Source organism: Sorghum bicolor, chromosome 5 (genome assembly GCF_000003195.3).
Source record: "Sorghum bicolor cultivar BTx623 chromosome 5, Sorghum_bicolor_NCBIv3, whole genome shotgun sequence".
NCBI classification, from domain to species: Eukaryota; Viridiplantae; Streptophyta; class Magnoliopsida; order Poales; family Poaceae; genus Sorghum; species Sorghum bicolor.
Window position 1 is genome coordinate 15219274 of NC_012874.2, and position 15296 is coordinate 15234569.

Here is a 15296-nt window from a genome sequence, read left to right on the forward strand (position 1 = left end):
TTCACCGGCGTAATAGAAAAATTGCACTTCGTTTTCTCGAAAAGCGCCGAATCCCGCCGAGCTTGTGAGGCGGGAGGGAGAGAGGAACCCATCCTCTCTCTACTCTTCAAACTCCAACTCCCTTCTCAAAGTGTGCCAACACCACAACGTGTGAACCAACAAGTACACGTGTGTTAGCATTTTCACAAATATTTTCTTCGAAGGAGTTAAGTTAGCTCACTAGGTTCTAAATGCATGCACAAGAACAATGACACCTAGTGACACTTGATAACCGCTTAGCCAAAGAATTCTCCTCTTTATAGTACGGCTATCTATCCTAAATGTGATCACACCCTCTATGGTGTCTTGATCACCAAAGCCAAAACCCTAAGCAATACCTTTGCCTTGATCTCCATAGGGTTTTGTTTTTCTCTTTCTTCTTTTCCAAGTTGAGCACTTGATCATCTTGTGGTCATCACCTTCATCACCATGATCATCACTTGCTCCATCACTTGGCATGTACCAACCTCATTTAGTCTACACACACTTAGTATAGAGGTTAGTACTAGGGTTTTATCAATTATCCAAAACCAAACTAGGGCTTTCAACAGTGTCTCGCTAGCGTCTGACACGAACCCACCGGATGCTCCGACACTTTGCTCAGAAAAGCAACACTTAGCCTCAATGCACCAGACACTAGGCCAGCATCCGATGCCTCCAAGTGTACACCACTGTGTGTAAGTGTGTTAGCTTTTCACAAACATTTTCCCAAAGGAGTTGGCCTCTTAAACTTGCCACGCCACTCGATCCTAACACGTTTGCAAAGTTAGGTCGTTCAAGTGGCATTAGATGACTGATATGCCAACAAGTTTGCCCCTCTTGATAGTACAGCCATCTATTCTAAATCTGGTCATAAACTTCTCTACACACCTATGACGGTGAAATGAAAATGCCCTAGGTTATACCTTTGTCTTGCACTTTCCATTCCATCTCCTCTAATGTTGATACAACACACGCACCAACCAATCACCAAATGATATAATCCACTTTATATCATCACATGACTGTATTGGTTCATCGATCTTGACCTCACTTGCTCTTTATTGTTGTATCAGTCCATTGGTGCCAAGTCTTGCTCAACCTTCACCGTCACACACGGTCCCTCGCTTCAAAGCCTCCGATTTGCCCTTCACACTTGCAACTAGTCCGTCGAGCCAAGCCTCATCTTAATCTTCTCCACCTTGGTCACATGACTCCATGTTATGTCACATATGCAATTAGCTCCTCTATCATCACATATTCACCTGTGGGCTAATCCCCTATGTATCTCACATAAATGCATATTAGTCCACCTAAGTTGTCACTCAATTACCAAAACCAAACAAAGGACCTTTCAATTTCCTCCTTTTTGGTAATTGATGACAACTCTACAAACATATGGAAATTAAGCTTTTTCGAGCTAGCACTTCACACAAAGTGTAAATTGTTAACTTGATTTGGATTTTATGCTACTTATCCAACGTTTAACCTCTATGTCAAGATTTGGATAAGCACCATAAAACCCAACTAAGTGCTAAGGTGTATATAATAAACCTTTGTAGTTTGATACCATTTTTTATATCATTTGAGGTAGCCAATGTACACCATCCTTAGCACCATAACTAGCTAGACAAAAAAACACTAGAAACCTTATGAGATCAACATTATAAGCAAGGGTGTAGTTTTTACTTGATAAACACAAGTCTAGCTATCAACCTATGCGTGCTATCATATCATCATTCAAGTTCTATAACTAGCATACACCATACAAGCATGCATATTGAATTTAAAAACTTATGAAGTGCAAGCAAGCATATGAATATGCACAAATCAAATATAAACAAACAAGGTTCATGAGCTTGCTCCCCCTACTTGTGTGCTTCTCTTGTTCAAGAATTTTGATCCATCTCTTTTCCTTAATGTTTTTCCTATCTCTTTTCCTTAATGTTGCTCCCTCTTTGTCCATGTCCATATTTCATATGTTTATACTAACTTCTCTCCCTTTGTCATCAAAATTTCCATAAAAGATGTGATACCAATTTAAGGGTGTGCATCTTATTGTGACAAAAGACTACATTAGGGTAGATGGTTGAGGCTTGAATCTTGAATTTTTTATGGATATCACCATATGTGTTGGAATGACACCACTTGTATTGCTCTTGAGATACCATATAGGATCTTTTGACCTTGATACCAATCGGTGGGGCACCTCCCCCTATGTCAAAGCATGGGTCATCCACTTGACAATCTTATTGGTGAGGGAACTTTCTTTTCTTAATGATCACTTAAAGTTGAGGATCACTTGTGGAACCACCTTATTATATGATAGATACCACATGTAGAGATGTGATACTATTTGGAAGAGCTTGTCTGATATAAATTGAAGGTCTTATAGTATGGAACCACTTGTTTGCTTATCTTGAACATTTGTCATCATGAGTACTATTTGTAGGATACCAATTTAAGAAACATTTGAGTCTAGATATTCATTTGCATTGTTGTCTTGTTCTTGTACTCTTATCATCATCATGAGCTTCTAATTGTTGACTTGAACTAAGTTGATTTGCCTAAACTTCGAAGTTTGGTTTGAACCAATGACAAGCTTTTCACACCTCACATTTAGGGTTATCTTACCAATATTGTACTTGTCACTTGTTAACAATCTAAAATAGATCAAGTACTTGGGTTCACTAGCTCATGAACAAACTCATATTCATGCCACTAGATCAATTAATCATTCAAGCAATAGTGGTAGGCTATGAATTCAAATTTTTCATTTGTTATGCATGATCCTATTAAGCATGTACTATATGCACTAACCACATACTAGTAATTAAGGGATGAAATGATCATGCACATTACAATGATACCTTTGCTATATTGGAATAGAGGATAGTCAATAAGACTCCAATTTTGCTCCAAATAGCAATATGAAGTCCAATTTTATAAGCTTGGTGAAGACCAATTATAGATACTATTTGATAGATCAAATCTTCACCCATATAAATTGAGAACCACCAATATGATCAAGTGCACTGACTCTTGTTATGGTTGGCTTGCTTCATCTTTTTCTTGATCATTGCTTGCATAAAAAACTATTTAGAATTTTATTTCAACACCATGACTAGCTCTCTTTTGGGTGTTGCTTGCTTTCTTGATTAATCCTTTTGATTGCTTCAACTAAGCATCTCACCACTTCTATGTTAGCCTTCCAAATACACACTTGGTTTACCCACACCTCGAGTGGCAAGCCCCTCACATAGGGAGAAGTGACCTCTCTCCAAAGAACCATTCTTGATACTTACTTGAATTGCATTGATTGATTCAAGTGATGGACTTAATATGATGATTAACTATGAATTCTTCTTTAAGTCCTTTTCTTTCTACTTGTTTAAGTTCTTTTATTTCTACCAAAAGATCTCCAATAGTCACTAGAACTTAACTTTCATCTTCATCTTGAGTTTGATCTTGATCTTCAACTTGAGTACTAAATGTGTACACCAAGTACACTCCATAATCAAATAGCCTTGTACTCAATACATGTCATGCTTCTAGATCAATTCAAAACCAAACTTAAGTGCCTCAAACACTTGTAAGAATGTTTCCAACTTGAGGACCTTTCATTTAAGTGACTCTAGATCAATCCAACAATTGTCACTTTTCTGGCAGATTTTGTACCCTTTAAAGAAATATCCAATCTCACAATGTACAAATCCAAATATCATGAAATTTGGTGGAGATGTGCTTCACTAAGTCATCTAGCAGCTGTGAAAATTTGAGCTTCATTTGACTTCTAGATTGCTATGAGATTTCAATTCTTCCACCACTGCTATATACTACAAATTGCTGCACTATAGCTGATAAGATCTACTCCGAAACCAAAGTATCTCTTATCCAATTCTCATAAAATTTCTACATCATCACCAAATGATATGATTCACTTTATATCATCACGTGATTATATTGATTCATCGATCTTGACCTTACTTGTTCTTCACCATTGCATCGGTCCATCGGCACCAAGTCTTGCTCAAGCTTCACCATCACACGCGGTCCCTTGCTTCAAAGCCTCTAACTTGCCCTTCACACTTGCAATCAGTCCGTCGAGTCAAGCCTCAGCTTGATCTTCTCCACCTTGATCACATGACTCCATGTCATGTCTCATATGCAATGAGGTCCTCTATCATCACCTTTTCACCCGTGGACTAATCTCCTGTATAATCACATAAACATATATTAGTCCATCTAAATTGTCACTCAATTACCAAAACCAAATAAGGACCTTTTAGCATGTGGCCTAGTTGACTTGTCCTAGTTTGACTTGGAAGGTTAGGTTCAACTGTAAGATCAAAATCCAAAAACTTTTCAAGATTCCCTATCACATTAAATCTTATAGCACATACATAGAGCATTAAATATAGATAAAAGCATAACAAATTGTACAGTTTATCTGTAATTTACAAGACGAATCTTTTAAGCTTATTTAGTCCATGGTTGGACAATAATTACCAAATACAAACGAAAGTGCTATAGTACCTAGATCCAAAAAAGTTTTTGATCTAAACAAAGCCTAAACAAACTAAGGCCAGGTTTAGTTCCTAAAATTTGTCAAGATTCCCTGTCACATTAAAAATTTAGATGCATGCATAAAGCATTAAATATAGATTAAAAAATAACTACTTGCACGATTTATGTGTAATTTGTAAGATAAATCTAAATCTTTTAAGTCTATTTAGTCCATGGTTCGACAATAATTACTAAATACAAACCAAAGTACTACGGTACCTAAATCCAAAAAAGTTTTTGGATCTAAACAAGACCTAAACAAACTAAGGCTAGGTTTAGTTTCCAATTTTTTTAAGATTCCCGTCACATCAAAAAATTTAAATGCACGCATAAAGCATTAAATATAAATAAAAAATAACTAATTTTTTGAGCCTAGTTAGTCTATGATTGGACAATAATTATCAAATACAAATGAAAACACTATAGTAGCCAAATCTAAATTTTTTCACCAACTAAACAAGGCCTAAACGGAGTATATATGGAGTACCTAGGCCACGACTAGAGCCAAGGGAAATAGAAATTGAGAAAGTAGGACCGGAGAAGAAGTGCACACGGTCAATCAATTTTAATTTAATTAGATTTATAGAGAATAATTTTAATATTTATATCTACAAATAAATTTACTATAAAAGTATATTATATGATTAATCTCACTATACTTATTTAATATTTTAAATTTAATAGCTTTTTATATATTTGGTTAAACTCAGTTGGTTAATAAAAGACAAGATATACGCACCACATGAATATGTTGCTTCTACGCGTACACACTAGTACAGAATTGCTCAAAGCCAGCGGTGGAACATAATTTTTACAGACGGTTTCAATTAAAGAACACCTGTGGAAAGAAATTGGCTTACCCGACTATAAAACCGCCTGTGAAAATCAATTTTTTACAGACGGTTTTTCTAACAAAACCGCCTGTATTTCTACAGGCGGATTTCTTAAGAAACCGCCTGTAGAAATCATATTTCTACAGGCGGTTCCTTAAGAAATCCGCCTGTACAAATAATTTGAACTTGAATTTTTGAGTTTTTCAAATGACCTCGTTTGAAAAAACCGTTAAAATGAAAGTTGTAGATCTTAAAAAGTTATGCAACTTTGTAGTTGATAATATTTTCATTTGAAATCATCTTGTCATCAAAAACTACGTTTGAATTTCTCAAATTTGAAATTCAAATTTTGTAAATGACCTCGGATGAAGGAACTACCAATATAAAAGTTGTAGATCTTAAACAGTTGTAAAACTTTGTAGTTGACGATTTTTCTATTTGAATTTGTTTAGGGCCTCAAATAATCAATTTATGCTTGATTTATGATAGTATGTAGGGAACTAAACTCTAATATAGCCACAACTGAGTGATAGGTGGAGTGGTAGAGGAGGGTACGCGCGAAGGCGAGGTCTCAGGTTCGAATCCCACCGACCGCGTAGCACGCGACTTGTGGCTTGGGACGGAGACAGGCGGGCGAATAGCCTGTGGGCTTTCCCTGAAATTAAAATTTTTTTCCTATTTTTAAAAACCGATTTCATATTTTCTAGAAAAAGATTTCTACAGGCAGTTGGCATAACTGAACTGCCTATAAAAATGCATTTCCACAGACGGTTCTCAGTTACCCGCCTATGGAAAAATTTATTTTCACAGGTCACCAAACACAGGTGGTTCGCCAAACCGCCTATAAAAAAGGGTTACGAATCGCCTGTATAGTACCTTTGTGTACTAGTGACAGTACGTAAAAGCATGTCTATACTTTCTCTTGCCACCAAATAAAAATACTCTATGCTACAAAATGTGGTTCATCTCTCTCTCTAGCAATCTTATAAAAAGAGACATGGGTTATGCAAAAAGAAAGAAAGAAAGAAAAAATATGAGAGAAAAGAAAAAATAAAAAAGAAAAAAGAAAAAAGAGGAAAACAAAGGAAAAGATAGCCATGTTCTCAAATGAATAGACTAGAGAGAGATTATCAAATGGAGTACAAAGTATTTTATCGTGCATGTTCCACACAACACAATCTTGATCTAAGTGTATGACTTGTTTCTTGATGGATCTAAGTGTTTGACTTAGCAATATATGTAATACAAGTATGCCTTACAAGTTACAATCATCATGTACCTATAAATGCCACGTATGCTTTAGAATAGAATGTTGAGACTGGGCATAATAGCCTTTGGTGATGATACATACACCATTAAGAGAATTGAGAGTATCATTCGTGGAACTGACCTTCATAAGATCATACCAAATGAAGGATGGGAAAATGAGCACTCTATCTAACTGTTTTGTACGCTTTTCGACCTCTCATGACAAGGTGAAGCATTAAGCCCCATCATGGCTAAGGTAATATGGTGAGTGTTCAAAAGTACCAACTTATTCAATTTGAAACATATAGTGTTGGTTTTATGTAAAGTACTTGCGAGAAGTTAATATTGTAGCAACTCGTGATCCATTGTTGTTAAATCTTCGATCGTCTTTGCTCGAATGAGCAAAAAGCAAGCTTGGGGAAGCTTGTTAAGGTCACTAAATGATAATCTGGCCATCTATATGCCAACAAAGTGAAGGTGAAGGCATCACTATTTAGGAGGGTGAGGATAGCTTATAATACTTATGGTTTCAAACTTATCACTGTTGGGTATTCTTAACATCATTACCAAAAGTAGACTTAGTTTTCTAATTCTAGTAACGGTGCCAAAAATGCCAAACCTATCCCTCACACCACTTAAGCCAAGTTGTCATCCCCAGCATGACATGAGAGACGCGGTATTGAAATATGCAATTGCTCTTCTAAATAAATAATGAATGGGATCTGCAAGCGCACAGATTAATACCGATGTAGCATTTTAACCGGGAAGTATTCCAGGTATCGTTATTTATATTTTTACCACTGGGAAGGGATTAACAATCATCAATATTGATTACAGAATGGAATATGAGATTGAGTATCTATCGTTGCATGTATAATTGAGAACATTTATCTAACTCTTTCATACAGGGATAAGTGTCACTGATATATGAAGTAATGAATAGTGACAAAGATAATTAATCTGATCATAACTAGCCACATAATAAATATGATAAGCATCTCAATTAGATACTCTAGAAAGTCATTAGCATGGAATTAGAACGAAATACAAGAATATTTCCTAAGTTATTCTCAACTATATAGTTTAGCATTATCATAGTTAGTGCAAGCATACTTAGCAATCATTGCGAGACAAGACTACACCCATGCATAGTGATATTAGCAAGGTAAATGAGAAATATAGCAATCACTCCCCTGTAATAATGTTGCTCTGCCAGCCCAATACACGAGAGGGGGACTATATAAGAATCAATGAAGTTGTCACTATCACGAACTACCCCACGATCTGGTATATTGGGTATAATCGCAGATAAATACGGTATAAGCACCACGCCTACACAATATCTATCATTTACCCATGGATCCAATGGATAAACGCTATACGATCCTAAGCATGTATATAGATCCAATCTAACTAAGCCAAGTACATAATTATGATAAACTAAGAACAATATAATCTTGAATATAAACAAGTAGAGCAAAGTCATAAGCAATATATTGAAGTAGAACAAAGTCATATTCATAATATTGAAGAACAAAGATAATTAGAAGAACAATTAGAAGCATAATTAGAGAATTACCAAGAATCTTGACAGATCCGGAAACCAATCGAAGATTGACTCCTTCTAGTTCTAATCCTATGTAGCTATGCTAATCTAGATATCTAATTGATGTGGTGGCTCTAATCTTGATCAGGGGCTTCTTCTCCCTTGAGGAATAATGAATTAGGGTTGAGAGGCTCTCTCCTCCAGGGGCCAGGGGGTCTGGTTTTATAGTCCCTTCAAGTGAATATGGGCCGTTGGATCAAACCGACATTGATTGAACGGTTATCCTTGATCCTTTAAGTCGGTGGAGATCTCCCACGAAACAGAGTCCTGTTTGGACTCCAAGTCAGGGCGGGCGCCCAGGGAAGGAGGGCGGGCGCCCTGCCTCTGGGCCCTTTCGGCCTCCGCTTTCTTCCCGTGGCTTCTGGAGTCTTCTAGATGTAAGATAATTGCGCAGCACGTTAATATCTCTATGTAATCCCGACGTGTGGGCCTTTCTTCCGTATTTCCTGATAACCCCCTGCAGAAATAGACAAACATCAAAACTTGTGGAATTCTGTCAGATAAAACCCTAAGTCTAGATGTTGATTTCATTTGGATCCTTTTCTTTGTTTATTTGATAATTAAATTCGTTACTTAAGGACCGTCAACAATCACCTCTAGGTAAGATTTTTTACACGAAGTGAATATGAAAATATAAGAGAGGTGTAATGCATATGAAGACTCATTTCAGGTGTAGAGCTAGGCTATATATAATTAGTTTTTGGATGTAGTGTGTTACACTCCTTGTCCTCCCATTAGCTATGATGTTTATCTTATAGCTTTGAATGTCTCTTGAATCACACTACCTTTGTTTATTATCATCACCCCTACCTAGAGTGGAAAGAATATAGTTTGTAACTTAGCCATTGGAAATCATAGTGATCAATCATCTTGGCCATATATATATGTTTTTCATGTTGATATAAATACAACGCTCAACTACTCTTAGGTGAAGTGTTACATCGATTTTATGCGCTTGCAAAATTACCCATTTGAGCATAAAAATATCAATATACCATATCCAACCTCCAACAACAATATTAACAACATCCATAATAATAGGTAACCCTCCAGGCGTTGTTATAGGTCTTAGACTCGTTAAACTAAATACAAAAGGATTGTATTAGGCACATGAGCATCTCCAATTGTTTGGAAAAATGACTTGCTATCCTTGTTTTTTTAGAAAAAGAAAAAAATTCCTTCTCCAACAGTTTAGAATAGGACTTGCTAAATTTTTTGCAAGTTGGAAAACAGAGGGCTCGCGCGCGGATCTATCCGCGCTCGCCGTGGCTTGGTATCCCGGGTCGCCATGCAAGGTTCTGCTGCTGCTCTCGGCGACAAATTTGCTGCCGCTGCATGATTATTCGCTGCAGAATCATGGCCGGCAGCTGCTGTCCTGCCCAGATGCTGGGACAGATTTTGCATAGATGCGGTGAACGAATAAATAAAGCATATAAATTTAAAATGTATGGATGAAATATAAATTTAAATATATCGACTTCAATATATATTTGTTGGACCGATATATGTGGGTCTATTTTTCTATATTTACCAAGCCCAATTTACCAAACAATTGAAGATACAAGAAAAATTCACTTGCCAAAAGGTTTAGCAAGTTACCAAATGATAATTTTTTCCAAGTCAATTTTTCCAAACAATTGGAGATGCTTATAGAGCTTACAATGTTTCAACTAACATTTAGAAATCATTGATTTACAAAGATACGTAGATAGAGGTGAGTGGAGTCGTTCGTCTTTAAAAGCCATCTCTAAAGAAACTTTCTTCGGTGATAATTCTAGTTTAGGATAAGACAAATTTTTAAATTTTGTTATATTTAAACAAAAATAATATCAGTATTTATTTCGTCATATAGATTAACTATAGAAGATACTGTTTTATTATAATTAACAATACTTGATTTTATAAAATGAATATCTTCTATATATTAATCTAATTATTAGCTAAAATTGTTTGAGTAGCGAGCAGAGCAGTAGACGCTAGTCGCCTAGAGTTCCGGCTACTGCCGCTCCGTCAGGCGCCGTTGCTCTTCCAATGTTCCAAGCCGCGCTGCACCGCGCGCGCTGTGCAGAGCTTCAGAGAACCAGGTCGAGTGTTTGGTCGGGGGAGGAGCAGCCATTGCAGGAGTCCTGTGCTCTTTGCAGCAGCAGCAGCAGCACCACCAGGTAGGTGATTCGTTAATGGTTTTCTCTACAATCCTGTGTTCCTGGTGGGATTGGATGGATAAATCAATCTTTCTATTGAAATGGAATTTTTCCTACTGCGTCGGCCTAACGCCCCTCCCCCCATCCGCCTCCTCCGGTCCTCAAGGGCTTCGGCCTCGCGTCAGAGGTCGGTCCCCGAGCACACGACCTGCTCGACGAATTGCTGCACTGCAGTGCCGAACAAAAAGACATGGCTCTAAGCCTTCTTTTCTGCCGTATCTTGCCTTCGTAGTCCTCAGATGTATCCTGCTCAAGGTCTTATGACTGATTGCGAATTGCGATTCACCAATCGCCATGCCACCAGGAATGCAACTTCTAAAGCTAATTTCATCTTTTGGTCATCTGATTTTTCAATGGTCAGCATTTCTTACCTCCTTGTTATAATGTTATTATATTCGGTCCTCTATTTTCTTTCATTTGAGATGAAAGTCATTGGTAGGATATATATATATATATATTTTTTTTTTTTGGGGGGGGGGGGGGTCTCATGACTCCTCTTATATTTTGATCCTGATGAATTGAGATGACCAGACATCATACTAAGAATCTTAAGTTTTTCCATATACTTATCCATGGTATAGCATATGCATGTTATAATCTAGGTAAACAGATGTGTATAGTGTAATGGGTTCAAACCTAGTAATGGATAAAGATAAAGGGGAGTTATAGTTAATTCTCTAAAATGAACTAGAAAGTATTTATGACTCTATAGTAAGTTGGAGTCTGAAGCTTCGGTTTCTGTTTATAGAAGAATATAAGCTCAAGTATGAACCATCGACTCTGCTAACTACCCAAGATACACTTGGTTCTCTATAAGGCATAGGTCACGTCTAAGTACGGATAGTAATGTTTCGAGACAACACATGACAAATATGGATTACACACCACACATATATGAAGAAAACCATTAGGTCTGTTTAGATTCCTCCAAAATTCATTTGGAGTAGCCCATTCAATAGGAATTTTAAAGGAACTGTTGGGTACCATCCCTTAATTTAAATACTTCTTTACATAATGATTACAAGAAAAGATATTTGGAGCAGCAGTTCTGGTGTTGATGGAAGGAATATAATGTGATAGTTTCCATAATGAGATGATAAAAGAAAGGATCTTATTCCAAAAGGAATTTTGGGCTGTCTACGAATAACAAACATGCTTTATCCATCTTGGATACCGATCTGTCATCCTCTGGAGACCAATATGTTCGAAACTTGCTGGGACTGAGAGACCTAAAAAAATTCCATAGGATATGTTACCATTGGCAGAATGTAGCATGAACCATATGATGTTGTATGTGTTGGCTTTTTGGAGCAGAAAACATAGTCCAAATTATGAATAAAAGGCAAGAAAAATAGGAGTAGCTGATGCACATATCTTGATTGTAACTTTTTAACTATACAAATCAAAGGAAATCCCAATCCTTTGTAAACATATACAGAACTTAGATTACTTAAACAATTGATAATGCAAACTATGGTCTCTTTGTATCATGTAGGACTTGAAAGTTATAATATCCTTAGGCCATAGAATCCCAAAGTTTGCAATTATTACAAGTAAACTGAACAGCAAGTTTTATTCAGAATAACAGGGCCTGAGCATAACCAGATTTTGGCCTTAGATTTGTCCAAAGTGGGTAGCATTTGTGCAAGAAACTGATCAAAGGGATTCACCGTTCCAGTGTTCATACCTCATTCCTGCATTGCATTGAGCTTTTCAACAATATCCGCTATGGAAGGTCTCATCTTGCGTTCATGTTCCACACATTGTAACCCAATTTCAACACACATTTTAAGTTGCTGGAGGCAATCTGGATCAAATGATGTGTACATGGATGATATGTGGCCATCTGTCCAACTTTTTTGTACCTACAGGTTTCGATGTTCCTCTTGTTATATCGTATATCCAAACTAAATCTAATCTAGTCTATTTGAAAAAATTCGAATCATGAAAATACTAAATAACATGATCTTACTTTCTCAATAAATTTTCGTCCACACTTGTCTTCAGTGTTAGGAATATTCTTTTCTCCGGTGCTTATCTGAATGATTAGTAGACCCAAACTATATATGTCTGACTGGGTAGAGATTTCACCTCTATATAGATATTCCGGAGCCATATATCCTCTAAACAGAGTTCATTAAGACTTATTTAGTGTGAATTTTAAAAAATGGAATCTAGTAATAAAGGAAAATAGTTATTTCACAATTTTTGACTTACACAGTTCCCACAACATTTTGAGTGTTCATTCGAGTTTGCTCTTGACCAAAGAGTCTGGAAAGTCCAAAATCAGCAATTTTGGGGACCATATTATCACCCAACAAAATATTTTCGGGCTTAAGATCCATGTGAACGACAGGCTGATCCATTTCCTTATGTAGGAAATGTAAACCGTTGCAGATTCCTTGAACTATTCTAAACCGTGTGTCCCAGTCGATTCTATTAGATTTGCCTGTAGAAGTAGAACACAGAGATATGTAAGTAATCTTTACCAGAAACAAAAATCTTATTGTACTAATAACTCATTTTGAATTTGTTTGGTTTATAATATGAATTCTAATTACTCATTTATGTCAAAGTAGCAACTGGAAACTCAATAAGATGCAAACATTAAAGGAATTAAATAGTGGTGAATGCTATCGAATATTGTAGTACATATACATACCAAATAGATACTTGTCAAGGCTTCCCATAGGTAGATATTCATAGCAGAGAAAAACTTCTGCTATATCTACAATGATATATCTTCCATTGTGTTGCACCACCTTCTTCTGTGATTCATGACAGTAGCCCACCAACTTCACTATATTTTCATGTTGGGCTGCCATAAGATTACATACCTCGTTACTAAATGTTCTCTCATTCGGCACAGGAGAGTTTTCCCCAAGTTTCTTCACAGCAATCATTTCCCCATTCTCCGCAATTCCCTATGTCAAGTATAATATATTATGTATATTGGCATGCTGACATGTGTTCAGTCAACTTCAGAAGGCAGGAACAAATTTAAGGCGTATATATGATCATACCTGGTAGACAGTTCCAAATGCACCTTTACCAAGTTCTAGCTTAGGAGAGAAATCATTTGTGATTTGCTTCAGAAAGCTTGCTGGTATATCCTTGGGCAATGTGCTTAGAAGACTAGACCTGGTGCCAGTAGTCATCTCTGACGATTGAGAAGGTTGTGATCTGAGCGACAGCAAGACATAGCACAAGGTATGGATGGTTAGAACATCTAATTCATGGAAATATGACACAGTACTTAAACAACTCATGCAAGAAAGAATAAGCTAAACAATTAGAAAAACATTAGAAAACAACCTGGTGTTTCGATGTGTTGCAATGGTGTGTATAGTATTTGTTTCAGATTTGGACTACTGCATCCTAAGCTTCCACTGGCATACCCCTCAATCGGAATTAATCTAAACTCACATTATTTTTGCTAGTTTGAATGAAAAGTTTTAAAAGTTGGGGTGTATGTATCCATTAGTTTTCATAACTAAACCTGGTCGTCCATTGTGTGCAGTTCAAATCAAAGAATAGTTGTATCCCTCAAAGATTCAGACTGATCCAGGTTAAGCTGAAACTTTGATTTCAGTGTTCATAATGCATCCTAAGCTTTAGGATTTATTTCTTCCCCTCGAATTAGATATGACAAATGGTTCAGTACTAAGTTTTGTTCAAATCAGAATGCAGGTCAAATGTGATGAATTAAGGATAAAAGTTCTCTTTCAAATGTGCGATGCTACTACAGATGTGATGAATTAAGGGTAACAGTGCAAGCGAAAACAAGCACAAGGCCTTGCAAAATTCATGTGAAAACCAGTGAGGACAAGAAGACTGACCTGGAAGGGAAAAGGCGGAGGATGCAGAGCAGCAGAACGACTGGGAGAGACGGATGAGTATCTATGCTAACTGGCGGGGATGAAACGCGCTTCTTGGACGCGTCGCGGCCATGGTGAAGATAGGTACGACGCGGGTCAATCTGACAAGTCAATGGCCAGACGCGTTTCTGTCAGGAATTTTTTTTTATTCCAGAGTTCAAAAGTTCTGTTCATTGTTCCGTAGAGTACACGGAGATGAGAGAAAAATTCCATGGTGAAGCACGTTGCCATACCTGATGTTGTATACTTGTATATGGACATGAGCCGTGGCCATGCGAAATGGTGAATGAATTGCCTTGCAGTTTCAGAACTGCAGGGATATATGGGCCCATGTCCACATAACTTCGAGCCTTGTTTAGTTCGCAAAAATTTTCAAGATTCCCCGTCACATCGAATCTTTAATCGCATACATGGAGCATTAAATATAGACGAAAATAAAAGCTAATTGCACAGTTTACCTGTAATTTGTGAGATAAATCTTTTGAGCCTAGTTACTCTGTGATTGAATAATGTTTGTCAAATAAAAACGAAAGTGTTATAGTAGCCAAAAACCAAAATTTTTTTGGCAACTAAACAAGGTGGCGTAATGCAAAAACTTAGGCCTTGTTTACTTTCACACAAAAACCCAAATTTTTTTAAGATTTCTCGTCACATCGAATCTTTAGACGCATACATGGAGTATTAAATATAGACGAAAATAAAAATTAATTGCACAGTTTGGTCGAAATTTACGAGACGAATCTTTTGAGCCTAATTAGTCCATGGTTGGACAATAAACAAAAGTGCTACAGTGTTGCGAATTTTTTCCTTCACCAACTAAACACGGCGTTACAACTACGAACTAATTGAGTTAATTTCAGAGCACTTTCGTTATTTAGGCAGAATTAATTGAGTTTTGCTTGTGACTTGAAGTCTTAGATGGCATGCTATTTTATCACATCATATG

The 15296-nt window shown here is 36.8% G+C and overlaps 1 protein-coding gene and 1 long non-coding RNA gene across 3 annotated transcripts; one reads left to right on the forward strand and one right to left on the reverse strand.

Annotated features, from left to right (window-relative positions):
- Positions 10220–14701, forward strand: LOC110435680. 2 transcript variants are annotated; one of them, XR_002453498.1, is made up of 3 exons: positions 10220–10433; positions 13458–13682; positions 14156–14701. It is a non-coding gene; the product is annotated as an uncharacterized LOC110435680 (long non-coding RNA). The 2 variants fall into 2 exon arrangements; XR_002453497.1 differs by having other exon boundaries at positions 13993–14692.
- On the reverse strand, positions 11366–14429 carry LOC8060039 (putative receptor-like protein kinase At4g00960). Its single transcript, XM_021461562.1, has 7 exons — positions 14312–14429; positions 13496–13655; positions 13135–13396; positions 12690–12921; positions 12445–12595; positions 12160–12337; positions 11366–11701 (listed from the first exon to the last, which is right to left on the reverse strand). The coding sequence occupies exons 2-6, from the start codon at positions 13628–13630 to the stop codon at positions 12161–12163; spliced, it is 957 nt and encodes a 318-aa protein (XP_021317237.1). The 5' UTR covers positions 13631–13655; positions 14312–14429; the 3' UTR covers positions 11366–11701; position 12160.

What these genes read in the sequence shown, in the direction of transcription:
- LOC8060039 (XM_021461562.1), bottom strand. Translation starts at nt 13,630, where the DNA reads ATGACTACTGGCACCAGGTCTAGTCTTCTAAGCACATTGCCCAAGGAT. An exon ending in CCTTGACAAGTATCTATTTG is followed by an intron (nt 12,922 to 13,134) that starts GTATGTATATGT and finishes CTACTTCTACAG; the next exon opens with GCAAATCTAATAGAATCGAC. An exon ending in GACGAAAATTTATTGAGAAA is followed by an intron (nt 12,338 to 12,444) that starts GTAAGATCATGT and finishes CGAAACCTGTAG; the next exon opens with GTACAAAAAAGTTGGACAGA.